General features: G+C 38.9%; 2 protein-coding genes and 1 pseudogene across 3 annotated transcripts in view; 2 read left to right on the top strand and 1 right to left on the bottom strand.

The window, feature by feature from the left end:
- Positions 1 to 15,210, top strand: part of LOC145467346 (kelch-like protein 11) — an 89,636-nt gene that overhangs the window by 54,148 nt on the left and 20,278 nt on the right. The window lies entirely within an intron of this gene.
- LOC145467556 (kelch-like protein 11) lies at positions 2,904 to 4,921 on the top strand. The gene has a single exon (XM_081451119.1). The coding sequence runs from the start codon at positions 2,906 to 2,908 to the stop codon at positions 4,610 to 4,612; it is 1,707 nt and encodes a 568-aa protein (XP_081307245.1). The 5' UTR covers positions 2,904 to 2,905; the 3' UTR covers positions 4,613 to 4,921.
- Positions 4,961 to 15,210, bottom strand: LOC145467276 (intraflagellar transport protein 74 homolog; annotated as a pseudogene). The gene is made up of 18 exons (XR_014042037.1): positions 15,151 to 15,210; positions 14,953 to 15,015; positions 14,388 to 14,421; positions 13,665 to 13,780; positions 13,340 to 13,380; positions 12,456 to 12,535; positions 12,086 to 12,139; positions 11,452 to 11,492; positions 11,192 to 11,248; positions 10,475 to 10,528; positions 10,265 to 10,331; positions 9,693 to 9,733; positions 8,066 to 8,128; positions 7,813 to 7,872; positions 7,005 to 7,059; positions 6,846 to 6,916; positions 6,381 to 6,441; positions 4,961 to 5,958 (listed from the first exon to the last, which is right to left on the bottom strand). The product of XR_014042037.1 is annotated as an intraflagellar transport protein 74 homolog (transcript).

Below are 15,210 nucleotides of genomic sequence, written 5' to 3'. Positions count from 1 at the left end.
CTTTAGTTCGAGGATACTGTTCTAGGAGGCGAACAATTCTTGAAACGTGGCTATTCTGAAGCTATATTGTCAAGGATTTTTTTTCTTCAAGATTTTTATCAACATTGACAGGGGGAGAAGGGTAGGCGGGCTTGCGCGGTTTTGGTCTTAAGAGAGGCTGCCTGTGAAGTCATCTGCCGTAATTGTCCCAACACTTTTGACCAGGATTGCAGTCTTAAATGAACAGCGAACATCCATCTTGTTTTGATAGCGGAAGTCGGTCACGGAAGAGCGAATTTCAATGAAATATATATATATAATTTGATTAAGCAATTAGCCAAAAATAGGTTAGCCGCCAAAACAGTTTAGGGTTTAGCCTAACTCTAACCTTAAGTTTTAAGACTGAAGAAAAAAAGAAAAAAAGCATTGAGCATTTCAGTTGTTTGAAACAGAAACATTCGCGCACAATGAACTATATGTATAGTACGTGGGTAACATGGAAAGCAATCCGTCCAGCACAGTAATTGTTCAAATTAACAGCTTACCGAGACACTCGCACTGTCGATGCCTCTTATTTATGATTTAAACTTTTATGATTTGTTTACTTTACTTTTTCTGACTTTTTAGCCGGAGAAAAGGCACCAAATGTGTTGGTACAAATAAAGAGGTTTAACCGAAAATCGATCCGTTGAAATCAACAAATATAAATTTAATCACTGTAGCGTTCCTTCAGATCACGTAAGGCTAAAAACCAACAATATCAACTTGTCATCACGCTTAACAAATGAACTTAGAACGATTTTCTTTCTAGAACTCGCTCTTGTAATTAAAATGATCAAAGAAAGAACGACAGCTTAAAACGACATAGCAGTAACACCCGAACTCCAAGTAAATTGCTTTTAATTGGCGTTTTCAATTAACGAAATTTCCGAAGCGATGACTTTCAAAATATTAAAGTTAAAAGTGGTCCATTATGTTTTTCTTTTTTCACCCAAATGTTCTAAGATAGCCATCTGCGGTTTGTTGGAAACGAATTATGTATTCACGGTGGACGCCCGCGTCACGCAACTGTTTACATTCTCACGGCGGTTTAGGGAAAAATTTGTGAGAAGCACAGGCCAAGGCGGGCGACTTAAAACCATTTGCCCAGAGATATTTTTTGATTTTCAAACAGGTGGATGTACAGTTAACCCGTAGAAAGTGTTTTTATGGCATTTAAATTTATAGCCCATAGAAAAATATGGCGATATTTTAGTGCTATAATTCGTTTGCAACACATCGTAATATTTTGCGTTTCTGTTCGATCTCGTTTCGGGCTCAAACGAAACCTCGATTTATTTTATTTTTCGCTCAGTCATACCATGAAGACCTGAGCTGAATGTAAAGACCATTGAAAGATTCTTAAGTAGCTGCTGTGCGACGCGCAAAGCAACCAAATTTTCAGAAAATTTAGCATAACAGGAAGTAGATTTTGAGCTCAATCGGGGCAAAATAGTTTTTCGCAAATTTCTCCCCAAAAAAGCTGCATTAGCAGAAACTAACTATGATCCGTTTGTTTACTAGCTAGGGCCAATCTATGGGCACAAAATGAGCAAAATCGATTTTTCGACTTGTGCCGTTGTTTGGTCCATAGTTATGGGCACTGGCTCTTAATAGTGAGACTATAGAACCTGATTTAGAGGAAAAACAAGCTAAAAACTATACCCTGCTCAGTAGAAGATTGCCTTTTTGGCCAAATACAATAGTACCCTTCCCTTTCTCGAGGGGAAAGCTCTCCTGGTGACTTTATCCTTGAGTCTCCTCTTGTACGCCGTAAAACATGTACGGAAATTGCACTGTTAATCATTGTTTTGTTGTCCATAGGAAACATTAAAACGATTACTGGTTGAAATTTAAACTGTTTGAGGAATTACTTCATGATATAAGATTGCGATTAATGAAAACTCAGAGCGACAAACTAATTAGGAGTGATCTGTTACGCGTTATATTAAGTGTAATTTTTGCTTCGCTGATCGACAGTGTGATGATCAGAATGAACAAGTCTGGCAAAAATGTAATAACAGTAGCAAGACAAAATTACTAATTGTAAAAAAGTTTTCTTTATGGAGGAAGCACGAGCTGAGGTGGTAAGCCGTGTGTTTTTTTTGTCTCAGCCGGGAGTTTGAAAAACACAAGAGGGAGCAGCTGGAAATTTGGACTAAATGTATGGAAGACATGGAACGGGGAATACTTTACTAACAAAACACTTTGGTTTACTTGACAAGCAGTGTACAGGCTGCAAGATTATCGGAACCAAATAAGACGAGATGACAGGAACGGATCTAATGTTACTAGTGGCTCTTAGTATTTCGCTACATGTTTCTATTTATGTTACATTTGATTATCATTTTAGTGCCTTTTGTAAGCCTGCGATTTTCACTAGTTCTCGTTTTACAAGTCTTTGTTTAAATGTTCCGCGTTTTCAAGTCCTCGTTTTACAAGTTCGCAAGTTATACTAATTCACCTTTAGAATTCCTCGTTTCTTTTTACAAGTCTGCTGTTTTACTAGTCTTCATATTACAAGTCATGGTTTTACAAGTTCTCGTTTTACTAGTCTTCGTTTTTCAAGTCTCCCTTTCACAGGTGTTCGTTTAACAAGTTTGCGATGTTTACTAGCCCTCGTCTTTTAAGTCCGTGTTTTTCAAGTCCAGTCCATTCTAGTCCACTCCAGTCCAGTCCAGTTCAGTCTTTCCAGTCATCGTACGATGACGTCAGTTCGCTCGCAGTGTCCCTTTATTCTTCCGCAAAAGAAGAAAAGGTTCGCGAAAGTTTCGCTTTCGGTTTCGTTTTCCAGTCTTCACCGGTCGTGATTTGTTGAAGCTATTTGACGACATCTAAACGGTTCTGGAGGATTCTGTATTTCCTAGAAATAAGTTTATTCTGGAACATGGAAGATCTTCAGCCAATGTCTGATGCGGAGCAAGCTGCCTTCTGTGTGGAATTAGCGAAGCGACTTAACATGCTGCGAAGACAAGATCATTTATGCGACGTAACTTTGGTGACGAAAGATGACAAAGAATTCAAAGCTCATAGAAATGTGCTTTCTGCAGCAAGCCCGTTCTTCTTCAAGCTTCTTCAGAGCGACATGAAAGAGAATCGAGAAGGGATTGTTCGGTTTGAAGAGATCTCGGGTGCTGTTATGGAAGATGTTTTGGAGTTCATCTACACAGGAACTGTCGAGGTAACTCAAGAGAATTCCAAGAATCTTATCGCTGCAGCGAACTATCTTCTCATTCCGGGTTTGAAAATACTATCCGGGCGATTTCTAGAACGACAAATGTCTGAATCAAATTGCATTTCAACATTTTATTTTGCTGAGATGTACAAGTGCGACGAAGTAATCATCAACACCAGAAAGTTTATCCACGCGAACTTTGCATCTGTGGCAGAAAATGATGAATTCTTAACCTTGGAAGCTAAAGAAGTCGAAAGGTGGATTTCAAGTGACGAAATTTCTGTTGCAGTTGAAGCAGATGTTTTTGAAATCGTATTAAAGTGGATCGAACAAGACAAAAGCGAGCGAAAAGCAGCGTTTGAGAAATTGTTTGGTCACTTGCGACTGGCTTTCCTATCGCGTGACTTTTTATTGGATGTCGTGACAAACGAACTTGTGCGAGAGAACTCGCACTGTTTAAAGTTGATTTCAGATGCAGTGAAGCTGACTAGCTTTACATGTGAAGGAGATCTACCTCAGTCGCCGAGAAAAGGGCTTGAAACACGCGCCATTGTTGCCTGTGGAGGGAAATACACTTTGTGTTATCTCCCAGAGAAAGACGAGTGGAAGCGTTTAGCAGACGGGTTGTCAGAGAGAGACTATGGAACTAAGATGTTAAGGTACCGTGATCAGTTGTACGCCTTTCCATCTGCTGGTAAGGGAGAGAGGTATGATCCCGTTGTTAATGGCTGGTCTACTTTGGACTTGTCCACCACAAGGTCTACTAAGGTGGCTGTCGTCAGAGGCGAAATCTATGCCATAGAAGTCAACACAACAACGAAAGAATCTACTATCAAAAGATACAATGTCGAGCGTTGCTCATGGCAGACGGTTTTGTCATCTCATGAGGGCTGCAGGCATGGGACTTGTGTTGTTGCGACTGGCAATCATCTCTATGTTTGTGGCGGGGAAACAGAGAATGACTTCGTTGCGAAAGCTGAGAGATTTGATATTGTAGAAAACAAATGGGAGGAAATTGCAAACATGCGACAAAAGAGAGGGTACGCTTTTGGTGTGTCAACTGAAGGAAAGATTTTTGTAGCCGGAGGGAAGGAGCATTGGACATCTTGTTTGAAAACATGTGAGATGTTTAACATCTCGACAAACGAATGGCAGTTAATTGGAAGTTTGAATGTTTCTCGCGCACATGGCAGTATGGTTTGTCTGAAGGGAACACTCTATGTGCTGGGTGGCGGAGATGTCTTTGGGCTGGGAAGTGGCTTGGGTGTTGAATGCTATGACCCTACAGAGGACAAATGGATCAAGAAGACAACCATACCAGTGAAAATGGTCTCCAAAGACAATACAGCTACATTTACTGGCTGTGTGCTGAAACTCTCTAAAGGAGTACTAGACAAACTTGACGTTGTCAAGACATAGTCCTGCAGATGTTTAATTGTTGTTGAAATGACTCTTTCTTTCAAACTGCTTCGACTGCGAAAATAATAGCTAGCTCTTCACTTTCAGATTTTCAAGAAAACGGGAAGGCGAGTGAAAAAAGTGGAAAACACGTGCCCGTCAGCTGAAAAGAAGAAAAGCGCAAAACACTTTTTAAAGCAAGAGTTCTTGTTCAAAATATCTCGTCATGCCCAGAGCCTTCGCTTTTGTAGTCAGCGTCAGTCAGCGAGGGCTCTGGAAACGAGATTGATTGTTTGAACAGAAAAAGTAAGTATATAAAATTTTACAAGAAAAAAATTTGGAAAGTGGTAAAATCCGCGCGAATGATGCAGATGTTGTAAATCGCGCGAAAAGTTTGAAAACTTGTAAGAGAAATCATAAACGCTTAAATTACAACGCTGCTACAACTTAGAGTTTTCCCTTATATGGAATACAAACTCTATATACGAGTGTTAACACAAACCTCGAAAGAGCGAGAAATTGCAGAGTAGCTGCGAAACACTCTTGTAAAGCAGATTTATTTTTTGTTGGAATGTTAGTTACAGTTATATTCTTGCTAACCGTACATAACTTTGCAATTCATTTGTAATCCTTTAAATAGTGTTCAGGTATCGATTTACATTTATTCGGCAATCAAAGCGCTCAGAAATACACACATACTGAATGAAAGTAGACAAAAAGCTGCAGTTAAGGAATGACCCCTGCCTGGAAGGTAACCAATCCTTTCACTTTCGTCACAAACGCTGCTTAGCAACGGATCACTTCTTTCCTTTCATGACCCTGGTTACAGGCTCTTGCCCACAATTGATTTACCTGTCGGCTACGGTCAGGGGGAGGGTGGGGATAGGTAGCAGTATGAGGTTCCGGCCAGTTCTCATCGGTTTGGCATAGAAACGAGGCAATAGGGTCAACAGGCATAGATACGTTTTTGATCAGTTTTATGTAATTATAAGTCATAAACATTGGCGTGCTCGAGCCCAGATATCCAACGGCCGAGCGGAACAGAGTGAGATCTGGGCACGAGGTCAGTCGCGTGCAACTTCAAAAACTTTATAAATAACAGTTATCTGTGAATGTGTAGCCAAGTTTGCAGCTTGCTGTAACAGACAATTTATTTCATAAGTTAAAGGGGTTAGGTCAATGTACTTTTTTACAACAATTGGTTACGCTTTGTAAAAGAAAGTAATGCATTTTTAAAACACAGGGACGGGAATGGTGTAGTTATTTTCCAAGAGACTGGATCAGCAGTCTGTTAATGTCCTCCAGCTGTTCTGACACATTTTGCTTCAAGGGGCGATAGTCACTCTCCATGCTTTTAGAAGCAATAACTGAGAACTGTTAAGGAGTGGTATACAAAACAGCAAGATGCAATTTTTTACTGAAAAGGCAAAGTACTGCTCAATAGCTTTCATTTGAATGGTCACACACTAGGGTTTTACTCACAGACTTAAAAATTTGAACCACCTTGTACAGCATAATAAACAGTACCACATGAAACTACTGTTCAATAGCTTTCATTTGAATGGTCACACACTAGGGTTTTACTCACAGACTTAAAGTTTGAACCACCTTGTACACCATAATAAACAGTACCACATGAAAGTACTGTTCAGTAGCTTTCATTTGAAAGGTCACATGCTAGGGTTTTATCCCAGAGTTCAAAGTTGAACGACACCAATCGAGTCAAGGACTTACCCTGGAGTGAAAGGAGTAAATATCATAATGATAGATATTAGAAATAAAAGGATACACTCTTTCATGACGAAGTTATTTTGTTCGTGATGCTGCCACTTTCTCTCTAAGTTTCCAAGCTGTGGTTGAAATGCGAAAAAGAGTCCATCAAAAGATCGTACAGAAAAGTAAAAGACTTGGAACATATCTTTCCTTTAAAAAATAATTAACAATTATTCACCGAAGTGGAGGTGAATAGCAGGGGATATTTACCGAGCTGCGAAGCGGCGGGGTAAATATCCATCACTTTCATCGACACTGAGGTGAATAATTGTTTTAGTATATACCACACAAGCTGAATAATTAGCGGACCAAAACGTTATTTTATGTGTGACAAGCGGTCGGAAATTTTAAAATCTCTCGCGCCGGCTGCTCGGAGGTGAATAGTACTTGCTAATCACCTCGGACCAAACAGAGCGCGCGAAAAGCACTATTTACTTGTGTGGTATATACTAACAACAGTTAAGTGTAATGGTAGCAATACCTGTGAATGTGTCTCATTTTCCATCAGCTTGTTCTTTGTGGCATCGTAGAGTGAAGACAGCCTCTGAACGTCTGAACAGAACAAATAGGAAACAATCAATAGATCAGTCAGTCAGTCAGTCAGTCAGTCAGTCAATCGGCCGTTCAGTCAATTACTTACGTTTCTTGAACGTTTCTTTCCTTGCGGACAATGTCTTCTTTTCTCCATGCAAACGCTACCGATAGAACAAAATGTTATAAGCTTATGTTTTAAACTACTGACAAAAAACCTTGGCTCGATTACCAGCCTCTGTTCGAGACCGCAGCCCGCGCTCCAAAAGGAACGTAGACCAGACTCGAATGAGTGGCGGAAATCAGAGTTAATAAAAACCTTACTTCCCTAGTAAAAAGATTCGTAGCTCTCAGTGTAAGACAGTTTCATTGATATGAAAGGGCTGTAAAGAAAAAGAAAAACTCGTCTGGTACGAGAACACAGAAAGGAATACCGAAAACTGTAAAGAATAGTAAGCAGTTCACAGAAGATGAGATAAAACAGGATACAACGACTTTCAATCACTGTCGATGTTTCACATTCAACTTCAGGTGCTCTTTGAAGAATATGTTTAGGAAATCGTATAAATGCGATTGGAATTAAGCATTTACAATACGAGTGATATTTGAAAATTCTCCCAAAATTACACGAGCCCTAAGGCGAGTGCAATTTGAAAGAATTTCCAAATATCTCGAGTAGTGTAAAACCTTAATTGCAGGAGCCTTCACACGTTTCTTATTTATTATATTACTGGGAAAGTCACGAAAGCGCTCGCGTTAATTTGCACTGCTGTACGAATTAAAACTTAACGATAAACTTGCCTGCTGTCAGTCAATCATAATGAAGTAATTTTCTCAGTTATAAAATAACGTTTATTATAAGGCACTTCTTATGTTGGGGTGACTCCCTACGGACTTTCTATGCATCATAATGTTACCGTTTTCTTCTCTTCAGACTGTTCTCTCAGAGTATCCAAATCACTGTACGTCTCAAGTTCCTAAGGAAAAAACACAAACACTTTCCCAATTAAGAGATCTGTTCATTTTGTAATACATATCAAACAGAGCATGACGGCAAGATTTTTTGAGCTGTACTGTTTTTTCAATAGTACAATTTCCTCGAATTTCGATTTGCACACGAAAGTTATGTTAGCAAAACAACTATAAACAACAAATAACAACAAAATTTACCTGGGTCATTGTCTGGATCCTTTCTTTCAGTGATTCAAGCTCTGACGTTATTTTCGTCTCAAGCTGTTTTCAAAATGTAAAGCAAGATTATCATATCACAGAATTATCATGGCCACAACTTTGAAAGGTGAAATGCCAAAAGACATGAGACAAATCGTAATTACAAGGGTGAGTGTCGAAAAGTGATTGGTTTTGTATTATTACGCTACATGATTGGTTTAAAAAACTCGCGCCACTTTTTCATCCAATCAGAAGTAAAACTAAACCCAAAACCAATCGTGACTTGCTCGCGCACTTTTTCCCGCGCTTCCCGTCAGCTTCACATTTTTACCTCAAGTTTTGATTGGTTCACTGTATTGTCTGTGTCCTTTGTGATTGACTAGAGTAATTACTTTGGTTTTGATTTTACGACTCTAAATTGAAAACCGCTGTAAAACCTAATCTTAACAGTATAGTTTTGTTAAAATTAAACTGCACTGTACTATCCCGCTCCACTGAAGCTGTTAAGGTCATTCCCCAGTATTGCATTGCGCATCCCTACTGCGCATAATTTCACGCGTGATTAGCGCACGCGCATTAAAAAATGGCGGCTTTTTGTTTACAGCTGGACCTCGCCATAGAGGTAAATCGTCATTTTCTCGCAAACGAGTATGGTGACATATCATTTTTTCCTGTTGTTTTGAATTGAGTAATAATTTCTCTGTGTAAAATAAATATGGACCAATTCTCAGGGTAGAACAAAAAGCAATCGTCGGAAACGTGAATTTAGCAAGCAATCGTGACTGCAATTATGGTGCTATTATAAGGATTTATATGGGTATAAACACGATGCTGTTGCTCCTAGACGAACATGAGGACCCCTCATTTTTATTTCAAAATTTAAGTTCCTATAATATAAACAATCAATGGGCAAAGTTTCACAAAAATCTCAGTGCAGGTTCTATTTCAGTGGAATGACCTTAAATCATGGATAGTAGAAGACTCTTTACTATCCATGCTCAAATTGAAAACGTCGGGCAGACGTTTTCAAACCCTGAATGCCTTCGTCTCAAAGAAAATAGCTACACAAACTAATTACCATTTTTTTTCCCTTCAGCAATTCACTTTATGTTTTCACCTTTAATAGTGTTCTAGACTTTTGAGTACGAGCGCAGGTACATGAACATGTGATAATGTTAGCACCGTTTTGAGAATGTAATACAACAAAATCTCTGTTAATGATTTCTAAGTGTCGGATGAGTACCATCTACTTATAAGGATTTTTGATTTTTTTCGGCTCAACACCTTAAAAGGTGTCACGGAAACTCTAATGCCTGGTTTTAACTACGACATAAGCACAAGCACGAAAATAAGCATACCTTATTTTCAGTTCCATACAGTAGCGCGTTCTCACTTGACATAAGCACAAGCACAAGAAAAGCAAACATTTTTGAATTGCTTGTGTTTGTGCTAATGCTTGTGTTCTGCGCATCATCACTACCGTCTGCTTGTGCTTATGTTTGTGCTGTGGGCGTTCACGTTATGCTTGTGCCTGTGTTTGTGCTTATCTCTTAGTGAAAACCAGCCTCGACAGCTATCATAAACAATGACATGCGAATGACAGCTCTATTAACAAAAAGCTTCCAACCTATTCTACTTTCTCCAGGTCCATTTGAAGACGGGTGTGCTCTAACGGTTACAGAAAGAAAACATACAAGTTAGCGTTGAATCTCAGAACTGAAGTTGAAGAAGTTTTACAATTCCACCTGTAAATTTGAGGGACCATTCACTGTATTGAGTCCAATGGGCTGTTGAGGGATCTACTGGGCCCAAGCCTTTGCGTTATAGTGGGTTTACAGGCTGGAATGTACGAAGTCGAAGAAAAACAAATGACGATTGGCTCTGACTTTGTACCTGACTGGCTAAGAGATCATGTCTTTACTTATTACCTCTGACTGGCAAGACAACATTGTAGGTGTTTTTACAAACCAATCGAAAGCGCTCCACAAATGCAAACTCTGAGAGAAGGACCTCCTTTTACTCAAGATGCCTCGTTATTCTGGGGTGAATTTGTTCCGGAGAGCACAAACTTCATCAACTCTCATCTCAAATTGTTCTTCGTTACACATTCAAACACCCTGGTAATATGGAAACTTTCTTTGGTCTCTACATTAACATCCAAGTTTCAAAAACTTTTTAATAATGTGCTCCAGTCCTTACCTGAGCCTAAACTGGCCGCAGTAGACTGGGACTTGTGCATCTGTGTTTCCTTAAAGTTCAAGTCATCCTATGTGGTGAGTTGGAAAGAAAAGACACCACTGTATATAATAAATTTACAAATAAATTTTCAAATTCGTCCGGCGTAGTGTGGACCAGGCATAGGCTGTCTTTTTGCACTATTATATAAAATGAAAGACAAAAAAACTGTACCTTCATGCGTTGAAGTTCAGCTGGACTGGGTAGGTGCTTGGTTCGTATCATTCCCTATGAAATATTTGTTACGAAACAGGTAAATATTCAAGTCTTGCACTAACCCTAAGTGAACTTAGATACGTGCACACTTGAAGGCAAAAGTTGTGTTGGAATGGATTCAACACAGAAAGGAATACAAAAAGGAACAAAACAAAAACAACAACAGACCTATGAAACAACAACAACAACAATAAAAGCAATAGCAGCTAACAAGTTTCACTCATACCAAATGAATAAACAATTATAATAAGAGAGAACATATTAAAACACCAGAAGTGCTGAACAAGATTGAAAACGCAGTTAAGGAACTTGCAAGGCGGAAAACCAAAACACAGAAATACACAAAAAAGACACGGAAGATGTCGGTAAGGAAATGACAGAAGCAAACCACAATAGCAATGCCAAAAAATGAACCTGAAGTTAAATGGCCAGCGAAACAGAAGGAAAAGCTTTGTCTTTTTCTGTCTATAGTGTCCGGAGACCGTCCTCAAGGAATGAAAACTTTACAACGAAAAGAAGAAAAAACATCAGCTTCAAAGGAAAAGCCGAGTGACGGCTGGAATCACGTGGGAATAAGACCGAATTTCTTGCTCTGGAGAGGGACAAATTTGTGTTTAACCAGGAACACGCCCTATGGTCCACAGAGAAGTGAAGAGGATATCGAGACAAACGTACCCTGCTCATGTGCTCGAGACGGTTCACAATGCTGTTCTCCAACTGTTGTTTCCTCGCCTGTAGAAGACAAAAAATAACTTACATAAATGCGAAGAAACAATATACAAAATTTTGCCAGAAAACTTGACTTTGTTACAATCCTATTGACTACATTATGGCGCGTTCAGAAATCGCTAGGATCCACCAAAACCGACCGTTTTTAATTCTTGTGATATTTATGTATAAGACACGATAAAGCTGTAATGCAACTGTGGACAAACCTGCTCATTCGCTTTGACTTCTTCAAAGGTTTCTAGAAAATCTGAAAAAAAATATATAAACATCAATGAATAGACTATACAACATTTCAGCATATTCTTACGTTGAAAATACTGATTTTTCACTCCCTTTCAACAAAAAACATCACTTAGTTTGTTTAATCTCCAATATTCAAAACGATCACGAGAGTAGTAAAGCAGAACCAAAACAATTCCGGATTTTTCTTGAACTAAGGTAGCTCTTACTCCTCACCCACTCTTCCTAACTTTTATACGCCCAGGGGGGTGGGGGGAAGGGAGGGAGTGACTCCCATGTGACAAGGTCGGGGATGCTGGTCGCAAAATTTGAATTAAACCCCTGAAGAATACCAACGTGAGCGTGGCTTAGCCGCTTTAGCTTTATTTGATCCCTAATAGATAACATTTTTAAACGGACGTGATAGCGTTTTTTTCATCATTTCTTCAAGGAGCACCCTAAAGGATACCTTTACCGCTAAAGATATTGGCCTTTGGTCCTGAAAACTCTAAGCGAGACGAGTTACACCCCTACCAAGACGACGAGCATCTCCGACCTTTTTAACATGGAAGGCCTCCCCCCCCCCCGGGGGGGGGGGTTAACAATCTCTGCAGGACGTACCATCCATTGTTTCTTCTCGCTTCTTCAATTCCTTGTACTTGACGTTTCGTTCACCTGAAAACAGAGGACAAACTCATTAGTGACTACTCTAAACTAGCAAGTATGCGCACGGTATGGTAAGAAAGAAAACTACAATTTCATCTTGGCTTCACCTTGCTTACAGCTTGTACAAGCCAGAGAATTTTTCACTAGCTTACCCTAAAATAACACACAGTGGCAAACTACATGTGCAGATAACAATAGCCGTACAGCAAATGGCAAATTGACAACGTACAGCTTTTAAGTACATCTTGACATCAGGGCCTAAGGAATAAAACGTGTAAATATACATGTAACTACACTTTGTTTCAAACAATCAGAGGTTAATTGCCTTGATGTTCTTCAAGATCCATGTCTAGCTGTTGAATTTCGCCATTGACTGTTTCAATCTTCTCCCGAAGCTCAGCAGTCCTACAACAGAAACGTTTTACTTCAGCAAGAGAATGGTTGGACACGTGAAAATAAAACTGTACACAGTCCCTGTATATTTTTCGATCAGCTTCTCAATTCAGTCAGGCTTTATAGTTGTCGTAACGCTACCAAGTAGTATTGTTTCAAAACTACTTAGACAAAGGTTGGAGTAGCGGGGGGGGGGGGGGGGGGGGTTGTCAAAACATCTGAACTATTTTCAATTGTCTTTACCAAAACGTTTAAATCACAGTTAGCACCCCAATCCCCTCCGCCTCACCACACATGAACTAGATGTCCAAGCTCCCCAAGTATAACAGCAACTGGGATGCTCATCGCATAACATTTGGAGTGTTCTATTCCAAATTTTCATAGTTGATTCATATTACAATAACTCTTGAAGTAACCTTTCAAACTAAGTCTTGAAGAAACAAAATTTTAACCTGTTTTAAATGCCTTGTTTTGCCTGTGATGCGGCCCTTTACTGACCAGTGTTACTTGAAGCTATCAGTTTACAACGGTTTTATTACAGGTACTACTTTACTAGCAGAATTAATAGGGAGGAGCAGTGCCCCCTACACTCTCCCTTTGATCTCCCCTTCTGTTAGGAAACATATGACATTAGGCTACATCTCTGAAAATGGACTCTGGTGCCTTAAAATATTTTTTTCACAATTTCAAAAGACGAACCCATTTCTTAAGGGATTCTTTGTCCCACAAGAACAAGCAATACACATACATGTATGTACCTGTACACAATTAAAAAAATACTAAGGTAAGGATCATTGACTCATAAACTAAACATACTTGCGCTCCATTCTTGCAATCTCTTGATTATCCTCCTTTACCTGTTAAATATAAAATATGGAAAGCAAACTTAAAACTAGTAACTCTTTAGCAAAGTTTGTGATAGATTTCTACACAGTTTGGGGCTCAAATGGCCAGCCATTATTCATGTTGATAGTAATACAGATCAATTAAAGGTCCGTATAGTAAAGGTCCCAGTTTCTTTCATTGTGCACGCTGCAGCCATCCTATTGCAAGTAATAACTGAGGACAGCCCTGCAACAGCATTTAGAAAATAACAATAACAAGGAGAAATAACATGGAGCCTCATCATAAGAGATGTTACCTGTTTCAGAAGTCTTTCTCTTTCTTCTGCAGGAGTTCCTCTGTTCTCCTTCTCCATCTCATCGATCAAGCTTTGTTTCTTCTCTCCCAGCTCATTTAATTTTTCATAGAGTCACAGAAAATACAATGGAGAAACACGGTTCAAACAAACGATTGCAGTGTATGCATGTACATGTAGTACTGCATAGCAGAGCATGTGATAAGCTGAAAGCAATACAGTACCACTCTAAAAAGAACAAAGAATTTTACAAAGTAACACAATCAAAATACAATGGACTACATGTGGCTGGGTAACTATCAGACAACAGGTATATGAACATCTCAGATCTCCTGCACATTTAAATAAATGCTATCAGTCAGCAATATTTTTCTTAAGTTTATTATGCTATTCAAGTTGGTTCTAACGTTTTAGTCTGTGGATAAAACCCAAGTGTGTGACCATTTAAATGAAAGCTATTGAGCAGTACTTTCATGTGGTACTGTTTATTACACTGTACAAGGTGGTTCTAACTTTTTAGTCTGTGGATAAAACCCTAATGTGTGACCATCTAAATAACAGCTAATGAGCACTTCTTTCATCTGGATCTGTTTATTATCCTGTTCAATGTGACTCTACTTCTAAGTCAACATGTGGCTGCTGTTGCAGAGTGAAAATATTGTGGAGTAGCAATGGTAGAACTTTAAGCATAATTTCCAACAAAACACCATTCATGGCTTCTCTTACCAGGTTCCTGTTTGACTGGGGAGCTGGACACTTCCTGTTGACATAAATCAACAAACACAGATACGTGTATGAATTAGTAGGGAGAGTTTAAGTTTGACTTAATAAAAGTGTTAAACTACTAACTTTGTTTGCATGATTAAATTTACATGTAATGTACTCCATTTTAACCTGATAAGCAGTAGTGCTAAAGGTAACCTATGAATGGTTCGGTTCAATTGCAGGCTTAAGTGACACAGTGTATACATTTATCTTTTCCCCTTTTTAAGTTAAAATTTTATGTAATGAGGAACAAGTCATGTACAGTTAGCATAAAAATTACATGCATGCTCTAAAATAATTGTACAGCATATAAAGTATTCTTAGGTTACATGTTATGATGTGGATTACAGCTTTCTGGAACAAGAAATTCTACACTGCAACTTGAACTCAAAAAATTAATACATGTAATCACTACAATTTGACGAATGTGTGGGTCCTTATTCAAGTTAATGAACACCATAAGCATGTTTTGTGTTAGGCAGCTAATTCCCACACATGCACAAAATAGTTACTCTAGTATACTTACATCTTCAAGGCTCTGGATGCGAGTAGTCAGAGCATCTAACTCCTGCTGTTTCTGTTCAAGTTCCTGTTGAACAAGTTCGTGTTGTGTTTGTAAGAAAAATATACACTGTAGTGACACGATAGGAACTTTTTTGAATATTTTTTCTTTCGAGAATATTGTTATAAATGTATGCTAAACACATGTACAGTAAATACTCACCAACTGCAGTGAATTGTTGACATTCTTCAACTTAGCATACTTTGCTTTCTGATCAGGAGG

Source organism: Orbicella franksi, chromosome 14 (assembly GCF_964199315.1).
Source record: "Orbicella franksi chromosome 14, jaOrbFran1.1, whole genome shotgun sequence".
In the NCBI taxonomy this organism is placed as follows: Eukaryota; Metazoa; Cnidaria; class Anthozoa; order Scleractinia; family Merulinidae; genus Orbicella; species Orbicella franksi.
This window is presented reverse-complemented; position numbering and strand designations above follow the sequence as displayed.

Coding starts and splice junctions, on each gene's coding strand:
- LOC145467556 (XM_081451119.1), top strand. CDS start 2,906: ATGGAAGATCTTCAGCCAATGTCTGATGCGGAGCAAGCTGCCTTCTGT.